This window comes from Natrix helvetica, assembly GCF_964273705.1.
Source record: "Natrix helvetica genome assembly, chromosome: 1".
In the NCBI taxonomy this organism is placed as follows: domain Eukaryota; kingdom Metazoa; phylum Chordata; class Lepidosauria; order Squamata; family Natricidae; genus Natrix; species Natrix helvetica.
Window position 1 is genome coordinate 181,034,435 of NC_138548.1, and position 15,207 is coordinate 181,049,641.

Sequence of the window (15,207 nt, forward strand, 5' to 3'; positions counted from 1 at the left end):
GAGATATTTCTCCTTGCAGGCTGTGTAACTCCAAAGGGTAGGAGGAAGGAGTCCTATACTCAAAATCTCCATAATGGATGAGAGGGGAAGGAAAGGATAACTTAGAGAAAATTTTGACGTGAGAGAAGGAGAAAAGAAAAGAAAAAAACACAGGAAAATACTTTTTTAAAATATCTGAACTTCACAGCCATTCACACAATTACACTATCACAAAACGAAGTGCAATTTGTTTTATTTATTTTTAATCCTGCCTTTATTATTTTTATAAAGACAGTGAACATACCTAATACTCTTTCCTTTCTTCCTCCTATTTTCTCTACAATACAACCCTTGAGGTGGGTTGAGTTGAGAAAAAATGACTGGCCCAAAGTCACCCAGCTGGTTTTCATGCCTAAGAGGGAACTAGAACTGACAGTCTCCTGGTTTCTAGCCTGGGGCTTTAACCATTAGACCAAATTGTCTCTCATGTAATGCACAAAAATTGCAATCCTCTCTCTCAAAATTTTTTGTAGAGGTACTCTTAAGGAAAAAGCAGAATATACAGTAAGAAAATCTAATATGAACAGGCTGAGGTGTAATCACATTCAGTGCAAGAGATAGTAAGCTCTAAAGATAGGACAATATCAAGAATATATACCGGGAAGATTATGAAATAAATTTAGCAAATGACTATGGCTAAAAATGTCTGCCAGCTTGAAATTAGACAGGCAGGCCAATAAATGTTAACAACTGGATCTTAAAACAAAACCAGCCTCCCTAAGCCTGGACTCTAACCTACTGACTGGCCTGGTATTCTTGCTCTCCTGCTTCTTTCTCTGTAGGTTTGTTGACGAAAACCTTTAAATCACTACATTTTGAAGTTCACTGTCGATTATTTCTGAATATGGATGCAATGATGCGTGATTTGTATGCAGCAGCAAATCTGAGAGCTCACAAGGATGCAGATTGTTTTGTCTGTGTGCTTGTCAGTCGAGGAAACCATGAATATATATTCTGCACAGACCATATTGTTCCAGGATTTCAACTGGAAAGGCTGAAGGATTTCTTTACTGGTGAGAAGTGTCCTGATCTCTTAGGAAAACCAAAGCTCTTTTTTATCCAAAACTATATTGAGCCCCAAAATTGGCAAGGAAATGCCAGCCTGACAGAGGCAGATGGAGGTGTATGCACAATCCCACAAGTAGCAGACATTTTCTGGAGCCACTGCACATTGGATGCCTCTGTATTGGAGAGATCCCCATGCTCATCATCCTATTATCTTTCCACTTTGGCTGGCCTTCTGATGGATCCTCAGAAGAGGTAGGTGTTTATGTCAAATACTAGCCATGCAGGAGCCATGCTGTTCTTTGGGAGAATGGAAAATAGATAGGAATATGAAAACAGCATTCTGACAATACTTGGTTTACAGCAATAAGCCTGCAGAAAGAGTGAGTGACAGAAGTGAGATAATTTTGACACTGGTCAAAAGTACACTATAGAAATGTAGTGGTTTCCCATTTAACTGACAATGTCCTCCATATACATTTCTTTATAAAAGGGAACTGAAGGGCTTCTGATGGTTAGGCTTGTAGCCAGTGCTTGCCATACACATAAGGCCTCTATTCCAGACAAGTGATGGAAACACTGATACAAACACAACTTTCTTGTCCCATGGCTGGGAGCAGGGAAAGCGTCTTGAATAATTTCTTAACCAATAAACGTTAACCTGTTAAATCATCCAGGTAATACAAGGAATGGCCCAAAACACAAAGCCTCAAGTTCTCCTAAACATATTTATGTGGAAGTAAAATCGTTTGCAAGGAGGTGCTATGTTTGCATCCATGCATGCTGAAACATCCCAAATACTGCACAGTCAAAGTATGCCTTAAGACAGGGGTCCCCAACCCTTGGTCTGTGGACCAGCATCGAGTCACGGCATGCCAGAAAATGGGCTGCACAAATAAGTGACGCCCCATCTGCAGGATGCAAGCATCATATGAAACCATGCTCCCTCCGGTACTCAGAAAGAAAACCCCTCTGGTTCTCTCCAGGGAACCGGTCTCTGGTGCCCAAAAAACTGGGGTCCACTGTCTTAAGAGTAGCTGAATAACCTTCAGCTGAAGGGTAGAACTGAACACGTTTGCAAAATCTGGAGCTGTTCACCTGCATTTTTTTACTTATTTATAAAATGAATGTAATCTCATGTTGAAGGTATTTTTTTTCTCCCTCCTTTCCCTTTCTTTCTTTGCAGAAAGCTGCCTCTGCTGGATATTTTTGTAGAGCTGAACAACAGAATTTATGAATGGAATAGGATTAATTCTACAGAACAGTACTTACTCTTACTGAAGCACACCCTGAGGAAAAAACTTTTCCTGATTGACAAGTGAAGGCCTTTGTGAAACCTTGCTGAGATGTATCAGTTTCAAGTAGAGCATAAGTAATGGCATTCAGAAATATTTTGTACTTTTAAACAAATAATTCTGGCTTCACAGAATTGCTGATTTGGACCCAAGAAATAGTGGGAACAAGCAGCTATTCTTACAATGTATTACTTAAGGTCTTAATGCACAACACAGATATCACTGGATCTCTGCTTATTTATATAACTTGTCGTGATCTTTCTCAGAACTCAGACCTCAGAGAATTATATTACTTTCTGACTTGCTTATGAATATAAGTTCAAACAAAAGCCAAGGTGGATTATTGTGAGACAACATAATTGTCTCAGCATGCGAGTATAATCAAAAGTAACAGCTAATACTATGAATAAAGAAGTATCAGTGCTTGGTTGGAAGAATCTTCTTGCAGAAATGGCATTGAAAAAGGTTAGAAATTAGGGAAGCTTCTGAGTGCTGCTAGTGTATAGTTCATAGGTTTTGAAGGTCCTCCTTAATCTCAGCCCTCCAGTGTGCAATTCTTAGTGCTATCGTATCTGTAAAAGCACACCTAAAGGCCAAGAGTGTCTGAGAATAAGGGAGGCTGTGATTAAATGTAGCTATGTGATTATTTTGTGGTTCGCTCAACAATGACTATAGAACGACTAGAATAGTGAGGTTCACTAGTACCAAGAAACACAGAAATATAGGGGAACAGAAGCTTGTTTCCAGCCTAGTCAAGACAACCAGTAGAACTTGTTGACACAGGGATGATACCATTCTTAACAAGAGGGTTGTATTCTTAACAAGGGGATTGCCATTGAATTTAAGCAAATGCAATGGTAACACTAGTAATTTTGTCTAAAATATAAATGATATGTATTTCATCTGAATATCTTGAGACATGTATTGTGCATTTGTATTCTTAAAATGGTTACAATTACTTTGGATATTTTGGTGATGGATTATATTTTTCCTTTCTGTGGATTATATTTTTCCTTTCTGTCAATCTTTAAGACTCATTTCCAGTGTTGTTTCAGATAGATTTGCCTACCTTCAATATCCCTGTAGGCACCTCTGTTTTAAAGTACTAGAAGGAGGCAATAATTTGGTGGATGCAGAGAGGATACAGCGAGAGGGAGTAATTTAGTTGTTGCTGGAAAATTGTTACTGTGAGTCTAGGCTGAAGCAGCTATAGCTAAAGAAGAAGCAGGCACATATGCAGGGTGGACAAAAGCCAAGAATCTTGTCTGTCTCCTTCAGGAAGGTACAGGTAGTCCTCAACTTATGATCGCATTTGAGCCCAAAATTTCTGTTGCCAAGCGAGTTAAGTGAATTCCCCCCCCCCAATTGTATGACATTTCTTGCCGCAGTTGTTAAATGAATCACTGCGGCTGTTAACTTAGCAACCCCGTTGTTAAATTAATCTGGCTTCCCCATTGACTTTGTGTGTCAGAAGGTTGCAAAAGATGATCAAGTGATCCTGGACACTGCAACGGTCATAAATATGAGCCAGTTGCCAAGTGTCTGAATTTTGATCATCCGACCATGGGATGCTGCAATAGTTGTATGTGTGAAAAACGGTCATAAGTCACTTTTTTTAGTGCCACTGCAACTTTGAAGGGACACTAAATGAACTGTTGAAAGTTGAGGACCACCTGTAGGTAAGAAAGACCCAGAAGGAAGAAGGGAAAAAAATGTCACCGAAACCAGACAGAAGAAGTTGAGTCTGAGCATATGAAACCCTTCCCCCCACCAAGTCCCATCAACATCTACCAGACTGTTAACAAGGCAATAGTAGTTGCCAGTCTTGTGACTCAAAAAGCAAAGACTTTGGAGGATAAAAGGGTCCCAAAACCTGCCGGCTCTTTGTGGTCTTTAGATGCAGATTTAAATCGTTCTAGCTGGTTGAGGATGTAGGTAAGTGAAGAAATGTGTGTAGTGGTGAGAAGTAGCAAATGTGCATTGTAACCAGTAAAGTTGTGCTGTATTTCAATTTCACTGGTTTTCTGTGTATGCCAAAGAACCTGTTGGGCCTCAATGTTCAATTGAAAGTGATTTGAGTATTTCCCAGTTGTTGACCAGGGCTGTGAGTGTGTGAGTGACCGTAAACCAAACCTAGGAATGCATGCAATATTTTTACTGGTTTCAGGATAAGATACACAGATTAAACGGTTTAAATTTACTATTGGAGTGATCAATTATGCCTTTGTGGAAACGTGGGATGACTGACAAAAAGATACTTTATCACTGTCCAGGCTACAGCTCTACTGGAGAATTCTGAGGATGGGAAATGGGTTTGGTATTTTGTGAAGTGACAAAGAAACTGCTTGAGAAGTTGGGATTGCCTATTGATGACTTGCAGCAGAAAATGAAATCAGTATATTCAGGGAGAAATGTTAAGATAGAATTTGGGAAACTGTACAAATTAAGAGGAGGAAAGAAACAGAAAGATTTACCTGGAGTGTTAGCAGTACTATTGGGAGTTGGGCTGACCCAAATGGATAAGCTCTTCAGGCAATTACAGTCAGAGAACTGGTCTTTAAAAACAGACTTGGAACTCAAAAATGACTACCATGTTTAGCTGATTACCACCTACAAAAGAGCCAAATGGTAGAACTAAAAGAGACTTTGGCTCAACTGAAGGATAGTGTTGTAACGGGAGTGGCAAAAAAATTGAAATTTTAAAGGACTTTCTGCAGACATCTGATAAAACTAATCTCACACAGGATATGGAGAATGTAATAAGGTAGGGAAGCTGTGAGGACAGATAAGGCAAATAGCCGTACGGCATTGCCTGCCTAACAGGCTCAGACCTTGATGAAACCCTCCAACTGACTTTCCCTTTAATGGAAAGGAATTTATTGAGTACTTAAGCAACAACCTCCCTAGGACGTCAATAGCAATAGTAAAAATATAAGCAGAAAAATGGCATAGAAATGCCCCAAACCAGCAATGGAAATACTCTTAAATAGTCATTCATACCTTTTTATTGGGAGAAAAGATGAAACAAATTGTTACAAATCTGGGGGCCTTGAGTCCTGACCCCCTGAAATGGACTTGGAGGACACAACAATTCAGCCTCCAGTACAATGTTCTGACCATGAGATTGAGGAACCAGAAAATAACTCTTGTAACCATAAATTATGGTTTCTTGTTCTTTACAAAACTAGGATTTGCAAAGTTAGGACAGTTATTCTGATCAGTGATCAGAAACAATTACAACAGGAGCTTGGGTTTTGAATTGAAAAAAACAGTCCTATCAAAAACAGTACTGTAAAAGACAGATTAGGAATACAAATCAAGAAAATGATAAGAGAATACCTATCTACCGTAGATGACTGAAAACCAGATCCAGATGGATTACATCCCATGATTTTGCAGGAGCTGGCAGATGTGATCTCAGAACCACTGTATTATATGTTCCAAAGATCCTGGAGCACCAGGAAACTACCAAAGGACTGGAAAAGAGTGACATGGTTTCCATCATCAAAAATGGAAAAAAAAATGAGTTCAGTAAACTACAGACCACCTGACATCAACATCTGGAAAAGTTCTGTAAAAAATACTGTCACATTCTGAGCATGCTCACCATGTTGTGTATTGGCGGGAGAAAGCCGACGGCTAATTGGCTGACCATCTGACAGCTTCGAGTATAAAAGGGAGCTGTCAGATGGGAAACTCAGCTGTGCCTGTTTCAGAACCGGTTATTCTGTTAGCTTGTTGCTGTTAAGGAATAAACTTGTTAGTCTTTATTCCTGTCTCTGCCTCAGTTATTCTGGCAGCCACCCATTGTTCTCAGTACAGAACACTGGCGACGAAGGTGGGATTGCCAAACTGAGGTGTCAGAATTAGCTGGTCACTACTGCTCTGAATGTCACTAGCTGAAGTCACTAATTGAAATTGAGCTCTGTCACTCATAATGAGACGTCGCGACCAGCTCCTGACAGAAATGGTCACCCTAATGTTTGCCCCTTTCAGCCAAGGCTCTGAAACCTGGGAATCATACATAACACGATTTGAATGCTTCCTGGTCGTGCACAATTTCACAGATTTGACAGATGAGAGAAAATGTGCATTCTTCTTGTCAGTTTGTGGCTCGGAAATTTTCAACACAGCAAGAGCCCTCATGGCTTCAGCCCCTATCAAGTCGGTTCCATGGGAGCTGTTGATGTCAAAGCTCAAGAGCCATTATGTGCCGTCACCGTCTAAAATAGCCTGCCGACATGCTTTTCACCGCAGGAACCAATCCGAGGGCGAGTCAATAAACAATTATGTGGCGGCCCTAAGAGCAGCAGCACTCCATTGTGAGTTTAAAGACTTAGACGACACATTACTCGACCGGCTGGTATGCGGCATGAGAGATCTGAGGTTGTAGCAGTGTGTCTTAGCAAAGACTGACTTGTCCTTTCAATCTGCGTTAGATGAAGCCCGTGTGGCGGAATTAGCGACGAAATCCCTGGCGGCTATCCAGCAAAACTATCCTCCGTCCACTGCTGCCAAGTTTGCAACCTCCAGCATGGCCTCAGTCCACCAGGGGGACGTGAGCGAAGAATCAGAGCCTGAGGAGAAGGGTGACATTAATTGCCTTAACGAGGCAAACAAAAAGAGCTGGCCTAGCGGCAAGGGTCCACCTAACTCTGCCTGTATGGGTTGCGGAGGCAACCATGTAAGAGCTGATTGCAGATTTAGACAAGCTCTTTGCCAGCGTTGTGGCCGAAAAGGGCACATTGCCTGGGTGTGCCGCACCTCTCAGCCGATGACAGTCCCAGCATTTCCAGTCGCCAAAACCCGGGGTCCACGATGGGCGCCTGCCAAGCTGCCCAAACCTATAGATGACTGCCATGCCATTCTTTGCGACGCCTCCAGCTCTGAATCAATCAATTGGCAATCTTGCCATAGTATCAAGAAGAAGATCCAGTTGACGGTGTACATTGAAGGGGCACCATGTCAGATGAAACTGGACACAGGCTCGGCCATGCCTATTGTGTCCTGGAGCACCATAAAAAGACTGATACCAAAATTGGCAAAACGCCACCTTCAAAGGTACAATCTAACTCCAAGGGACTATCAGGGAAACCTGATTCCTATAATCGGCACCAGCAAATTCAATGTCCAATTCAGGGGATTCACAGGGAGGTTGCCTCTAATTGTCGTAGAAGGGGCATTGCCCAGCCTCCTGGGACTTCATTGGTTTGAATCCCTTGGCCTTCAAGTCAGTGGGCTAAACAGCATACAACAAACCGATCTGGACATTTTAGTCAAAGAATTCCCCGCTGTGTTTGATGGTCAGCTGGGCACTTACAAGGGTACCTCTGTCTCGTTCAACATCGATCCTACAGTGCCGCCCATCCGTATGAAGTCTCATCACGTGCCATTCGCCCTTAAGGCAAAGGTGGACGCAGAGTTGGACAAGCTCATTGAGCAAGGGGTCCTCAGCCAGTGGACCATGCGAGATGAGAGACCCCCATCGTAACACCTATCAAGCCAGATGGTAGCATTAAAATCTGTGCTAACTACCGCTGCTCAATTAACTGCGCGTTGCCGTCTAATGCCTACCCTGTGCCAGTTGTTCATCATCTGCTACACACCCTGGGCGAAGGATCCATCTTCGCAAAGCTGGACTTGGCATAGGCATACCAGCAATTGCTGGTAGACGATGAAGCAGCAGAAGCCCAAACCATCATAAAACACCGTGGCGCTTTCAAATGCCGCCGTCTGCAGTTTGAGGTCAGCATTGCCCCAGGCTTATTCTAAAGCCTAATGGAACGGCTGCTCCACAGATTCAAGGGCGTCATCCCCTACTTTGACGTCCTCATTTCCGCATCCAGCCATTCCGAATTTATGGCCAGACTTCACGCAATCCTTCATCGTTTCGAGCAAGCGGGATTGAAAGTCAAGCGCGAGAAGTGCCAGGTTGCTGTGCCTCAGGTCGAGTTCCTGGGGTATCTCGTTGATGCCACTGGGCTCCATCCGACTGCAGCCAAGACCAAGGCAATAGTGGAGGCACCAACTCCAACCACGAGAGCCGAACTCCAAGCCTTCCTTGGGTTGCTGAACTTCTATGCACTGTTCTTACCCCACAAGGCTTCTATGGCTGAACCACTTCATCGCCTTCTAGACCAGAAAGCCCCGTGGGTTTGGGGCTGCTGGGAAGCCACTGCATTCAAAGCAGTAAAGCAATTGCTGGTATATAATGCTGTTCTCTCGCAATACAATGAACACTTGCCGCTGCTTCTGGCTTGTGATGCTTCCCAATATGGGGTCGGTGCCGTCCTATGCCACAAACTGCCAAATGGCACTGAGGTGCCCGTCGTGTTCTTTTCAAGGACTCTGTCTCCAGCCGAAAGAAATTACACGCAAGTGGACAAAGAAACTCTAGCCAATGTGGCCGGGGATAAGCGTTTCCATCACTACGTCTATGGTCGCTGGTTCCAGATTGTCACCGACCACAAACCGCTTCTCAGCCTGCTCTCCGGGGACAAGCAAGCGCCACAAGTGCTCTCCCCTCGCATGACCCGCTGGACAATGTTCCTGGCCACCTATGACTACATTCTACTGCACCGCGCAGGAAAGCAAATTGCCCATGTAGACGCGCTAAGCAGATGCCCCCTCCCTGCTGTGATTGAAGACCGGCTACGACTGTCCTCTTGATTGAGGACCTTAACGGTCATCGCTGCTAAAATCGCCTGGGAGTCCGCAAAGGACAAGGTAATCTCCCGGGTCTTAGATTGGGTGAAACGGGGGTGGTCACGGGATGGCATAGGGCTGGATTTCCTCCCATACAAAATGCACCTGCAGGAGCTATCTGTTCAGAGCGGCTGCCTTTTATGGGGACACAGGGTAATTGTCCCTCCCCCTCTGAGAGCCACTGTTTTGGATAAACCTCTCTGTGGACATCCCGGAATCATCCGCATGAAGGCTTTAGGGCGCAGTTACCTTTGGTGGCCTACGTTAGATCAAGACATCACAGCATACGTCTCAGAGTGCCCTCAATGCCAAAGCTCCCAGGCGTCCCCACCCAAAGCCACACCACATAATGGGACCGTCTCAGCTCGCCATGGTCCCGCATCCACGTTGATTTTGCAGGCCCCCTCCCAGGACAGGTGTTTCTCGTCGTGGATGCGTTCTGTAAGTGGTTAGAAATCGTGAGAATGCCATCCACCACTTCGGAGGCACTGATTGGGGCCCTCAGGAAGTTATTCGCAACTCACGGGCTCCCAGACGTACTGGTGTCCGACAATGGATCCCAGCTTACATCGGCCAAATTCGAGGGATTCCTGACGACCCTGAGGGTTCACCACACGTTGACTTCTCCATTTCACCCGGCCAGCAATGGCCTGGCGGAACGCATGGTGCACTCCTCCAAGGAAGCTCTCACCAAGATGGGCCTGGCCAACTGGCAGGAACGCATAGATGCCTTTTTATTGGCCCATTACACCACGCCTTGCCCTACTACTAACATTAGTCCCGCTGAATTGTTGATGGGCAGGCGCCTTAGGACCTGCCTAGATAGGTTTCAGTGGGCAAACCCTTGGGCTCAATGGGGAGGTGCCCGGTCTTTTGCCCTGGGGGAGACAGTATATGTCAGAAATTACGTAGGCCATCCCTTGTGGTTGCTGGGCATTGTGGCTAACCAGACCGGACCCTGTTCCTACAGGGTGAAGCTGGACAATGGCCGGGTATGGCGGCACCATTGCGATCAGATGCGGGCCAGACGGGGCAAACCTACGCAGTAGCCTGATCAATCCCAGCTGGAGGCCGGAAACGCGGGCATGAGCACAGCACCATCCGATGAGCCTGCGGTCCACCCGGAGATGCTGGACGGCGACTTACCGTAGGAGCTGTACCGACCCGTTTTTTCCATGTCCGTTGCCGCCGTCATCCTGCGAGTCCGGGTCCTCAAAGAGTCGTCCATCCACTCCTGACGTCGACCCTGAGCTGCGCCGTTCAAGCCAGGTTAGGCGGCACCTGGCCTACCTACAAGACTACGCTTGCGCGAACGCGGTGGGAAGGAGTGTCACATTCTGAGCATGCTCACCATGTTGTGTATTGGCGGGAGAAAGGCGACGGCTGATTGGCTGACCATCTGACAGCTTTGAGTATAAAAGGGAGCTGTCAGATGGGAAGCTCAGCTGTGCCTGTCTCAGAGCCGGTTATTCTGTTAGTTTGTTGCTGTTAAGGAATTGTTAGCCTTTATTCCTGTCTCCGCTTCAGTTATTCTGGCAGCCACCCATCATTCTCAGTACAGAATAGATACCTACCACGAATCCACAAACACCTAGAAGCAAGCCAAGTTATATCCAGAAGCCAAAATGCAATCTTTTTGCATTTTTTGATTAAGTGACTAAATCAGTGGACCAGTGAAATGCAGTGGACATAATTTACTTGGACTTAAGTAAGGCATCTGATAAAGTAGACAACATACTACTTGGTAAGTCAGAAAGATGACAGCATCACCACCAGATGGATTCATAACTGGCTGACCAACCACATTCAACAGGTAACCTTCAATGAAGCTACAGCTACATGGTGGGAAGTATGTGTCTTAATACATGATTTAAAGGTAAAAACCTTACCCTGACACCAAGCTGAAGAGTAGGGGAATCCAGGGAACAAAGAAATAAAATACTTTCTGCAGCCTTCTCCCCTGAACTAAAGGGGGAGGGGCAGTCATCTCTTTAAAAAGAGGCACTTCTAAAAGTTGTGCAACAAAATGGTGGACACTCTTGGCAAGCTCTAGCTGACTGGCTGACTGCCTGTAGAGGGCAATCTATAGCCTAGCTAGGAGTCAGGAGAGCTAAAGGTTGCAAAGACCCAGATGCCTTCATTTTGTTACACAACTTTTAGAGATGACTTTTTTTTTTAGTTCAAGGCAAAAAGCTGCAGAAAGTTTTTTATTCTTTGCTCACTTCATTCCTCTACTTTTTCAGCCTGGAGTCAAGGTAAGGTTTTTTAAAAGGGTACGGGCACGTAGTGGGGTAGCACCTTATCTACCACCACCTAATCTACCACCGTGGTTATGTAATTCAGTACCATAAAAACTGTAATCTCAGGGTAAATTGCATTAAAATATTTTGATCTGGAAAGATCACCTGGATCATAAAAGGGGGGGAGGGTTTTAATCAGTAAGGGTGGGTGGAAAGCCCTCCGGGGATTTTTTTTTCTTTCAAAAAAGCATTCAGAAGTCAAGTGGGAATTGGGGCCTCGCTATGATAAGAGTCGATTTCCGCCTATCCCCCCCCCCCAATCTTTCCTAGTTTGCAGGCAAGAAAAGAGGATCCACGCCACTTTTCCCCACCAGCACACAGATCTCGGGCAGTGAGCCCCCCCCCCCCCGACTTCAGTCACCCACAACACCTCTTTCCACTCTCCTCGGCCCTTAAGACTGCAAGTAAACTCCTTCCCCCATGGAAGTGTATGTGACGCAACTATCCGGGAGACGAGAAAAGATGCCGTCGAGCCGGCTTCCTCCTTTATAGTTGCAGCCCCTTTAAAACCGTATCTTCAGTGGAAGAGGAAAGGGCAGGCAACGACGTTGGCCTCGCTAAAAGACGTCCGGGGTAAAGCATAGGAGGGACGGTGGCGGGGGAGGGAGGCGGGAGACCGGCAGCGTATACCGGACGCAGCATGGCGCTACCAATACAAAACGGAGTTCATTTCCCGCCAGGGGAGGAGCAATACTGCGTAGATCCTGTAAATTCAAAGCCGGAAATTCGAAAAAACTTGAGCATTAGAGTTTTGTGAGTTGTTTTTTTGAAGAGAAACTCGCTCTTTCTGACTCGGACGGGAGTTCTCCGATCGCTTGATCGCACGAGATCCGCGGGTACCCGAGCGTTCCCTGCGCGCATTAGTAATCCCGGCTGCTTCTAATGAATGAATTCGGGGAAAGGACTTGGAAGTTTTGGTGCGTTTTAAACTATCGTTTCGCCACAGCTGCCTTCCCTACATCTCAACTCCAGCTGAACTTTTTTTCCGGGAGCCGGAATCGAGGTATTAAGCGAGTTTGAGACGGTTTTAGTAAGCCGAGAGGAGGGAGGGGGCTCCGTTTTCCTGGATCTCGCTGCTGGCGTCCTTCCTTTTCCAGCCTTGACTGCCCCCCCAACTCCGTCCAGGCGAAAGCTGAACAAGTGGCAAAGTTGCTGATGAACTTTTGAAAAGTTTTGCTCGGGCTGCACGGAAATCGTGCGCGTTGGGGGGAGGGGGGCAGAAAGTTCGTAAAACGGCAGTGGCGTTTCGGGACAAGGGAAAGGAAGTGGCTGTTGTGATCAGGGGGGGGGGAGATGAAAGTTATTCCGTAAAGACCTTGGCCCTGTAACGGGAAGGATCCTTCCTGGGCTGCCATTACAATCAATGAACCGTTTTCATTTGTCCAAGATGAAAAAAAGCCTTTTCCCCAAATAAAGGCGCACTCTCGGGACGGGGACGCGGGGGGGGGGGGTCCTTCTGTGGTTTTAGGGTGCCGGCGCATCAAATGGACAAATTCAAAGAGGCAGCTACCTTGATCTCATTGCTGAGAGGAAGTTGTGCGTTAGGAAAATGAATGCTATTTTTGAAAAGTAGATGGTCTGGAAATCCCCAAAGGAAATGGATAAGGGACGCTGATGGCCACGGTTGCCATGTGATCTAACTTCAAGTGTACATTACAAATTTAGTGTTTTTGTATAAAAAATGATGAATTTCTCTCACTTAAGAATTCTCCAGGCCCTGTTTTTGTGATAAGGTAGGACAGAGCGTTGGAAGTACAGAGGTATAAAATCCCTGACTTCCTCCTGAAGGACTAATCTCAGATGATACTTGTCTTGTAATTTATAGTGTTCCAGAAAATGGCCTATTGTCCCTCCGTGATTGAATCAATGCCATTTAGAATTTGGATTCAAGTATCAGCTCTTCTTATTATATCCATCTACTTGTCCCAAAGTCTTGTAACGAGGCCTGCAGAAAATTTGAGAATGGATCAGAGTCAAACAAACAAACAAACAAACAGAAATTTAAGCAAAAAAAGGTTGAAGAGCACTTATTTGTTATGAATGGAGATTTACAACTGATCTTAAGTGAGGCTGCATTCCTTGTGAAGGTTCTAAACTGAGACTCTGTATCGGACAGGGAAATGTAACTTTCTAGCAGTCTTTTTATCATAGGTGGTACACTATGTTGTGCTTTGGGTACAGCATCATACCTGGGTGACTCATGCACTACTGCTGTGAAGGGTGAGCAAGTGTAATATATGTATGCATGTATGTATGTGTATATGTATGTACATACAGCACGGGTGGAATTATTTTTTTTTACTACCAGTTCTGTGGGTGTGGCAGGGGAAGGATGCTGCAAAATCTCCATTTCCTCTCCACTCCAGAGAAAGGATACTGCAAAATCCCCATTCCTACCCCACTCTGGGGTCAACCAGGGGTGTATTTGCCAGTTCTCTGAACTACTCAAAATTTCCGCTACCAATTCTCCAGAACCTGCTGAATTTCACCACTTATATCCTCTGTGTGTGTGTGTGTTCTACACATACATACGTACTTTGGGGGCATTTATATTTTAAATTAGTAATATCAGTAGGTGTAAGGTGAAGCTATAGAGTAGAGAGTACGGTACCTATAGTTCCATCTTGCACCATCTGAAATTATTTACTAAAGTAATAATAAAATTGCTTGCTTACTAGATTTCGACTGTGATGATTGAACAGCTATATTGAAGCAGTTCTATTGGGTAGTGGTGCATTTCCACCCCTACAAAGAGCTGTGATTTTCACTTTTATCTGATTTCTTGCCTTCATATGGATTGGTGTTCCTATCCTGTTGGGACAAGATAAGCCACATTACTGCTAACCAAAATTAACCATTTTGACAAATGGTTGAATTATGTCATAGGATTTTATGTATTGTGTGTTGATTACCTTTGAAAATAACCTTTTAACCAAATAGATGCCAAACCATGTTTCAGTGAAATAGAAGGAGAGGTCTGATCATGATATATTTGACTTCTTTAGTGTGTATATGAGTGCATGGCAAAAAAAAAAAAACTTCTAGCTTTTAGTAATATTGCCACATTACAAAAGCAGTAACATGACTTATCTGTCCCTTCACCCCAGAGTGATCATTTGCTGAATTATTTAACTTTAGTTTATGTTGATATTATTTCCTGTAACTGCTGCTCTTACCAGTAATTGTTTTGTGCAAAAGTGTTTGCTTTTGGTTGGTTGGGAGAGAATTTGTGAGTGTTTTATGTTCCAGGGAGGTGTTTTTTTTTCTTTACCACTACCTTATTTCTTATTTTTTCCCTCCTGTTTTAGAGATTTTAACTCCTAAGAAAACTTTTCATCATGGTTGACAACAACAATGTGGCATTTCGCCAGCAGCTACTATCAATTGATGAAAACTTAGGGAAGGACGATGTAGAAGATCTGAAATTTCTCTGTTCTGATTTCATCTCGTTCAAGAAGCTAGAAACAGTGAAATCAGCCCTGGATATTTTCCAATATCTCATCAATGAAGACTTAATTAATAAGGAAGATACTTTTCTCATAGCAGAGCTTCTCTACATTATTGAGCATAACAGTCTGCTCCAGAAACTTTGTTATACTAAAGAGATGGTTCAAGAAAAACTGCTTAACCAAGGAAAGATATCTGGTTATCGGTGAGTTTTCCAAACAAGAATATAACTTCCACTTAAAATATATTGTTTGAGGCATTATTTTCTCTTCTGAATGGGTACTAAGTACTTTAATCATATATTTATTTTGACTCTGTATATCTAAATATTTGCCATCAAAGTTCATTACCCAAAATTTCAGAAGCTTAAATTGAAAAGGTAGGCAAGGTGTTAAGGATGAATATCTTATAATCTT

The 15,207-nt window shown here is 44.2% G+C and overlaps 1 protein-coding gene across 7 annotated transcripts in view; it reads left to right on the forward strand.

Moving 5' to 3' along the window:
• The window catches only part of LOC309384898 (CASP8 and FADD-like apoptosis regulator), a 67,207-nt gene that overhangs the window by 30,788 nt on the left and 21,212 nt on the right, over window positions 1-15,207 (forward strand). For 2 of the 7 annotated variants that reach the window (XM_081938763.1, XM_081938764.1), the window contains exons 9-10: window positions 822-1,299; window positions 2,231-4,539. In XM_081938763.1, coding sequence (XP_081794889.1) covers window positions 822-1,299; window positions 2,231-2,366 — 614 coding nt within the window. In that variant the 3' untranslated portion in view covers window positions 2,367-4,539. Of the gene's footprint in view, window positions 1-821; window positions 1,300-2,230; window positions 4,540-11,154; window positions 11,300-12,018; window positions 12,348-12,631; window positions 13,078-14,652; window positions 14,997-15,207 lie in introns of those variants that run through there. The other 5 variants (XM_081938759.1, XM_081938758.1, XM_081938760.1 and 2 more) reach the window with 4 other exon arrangements.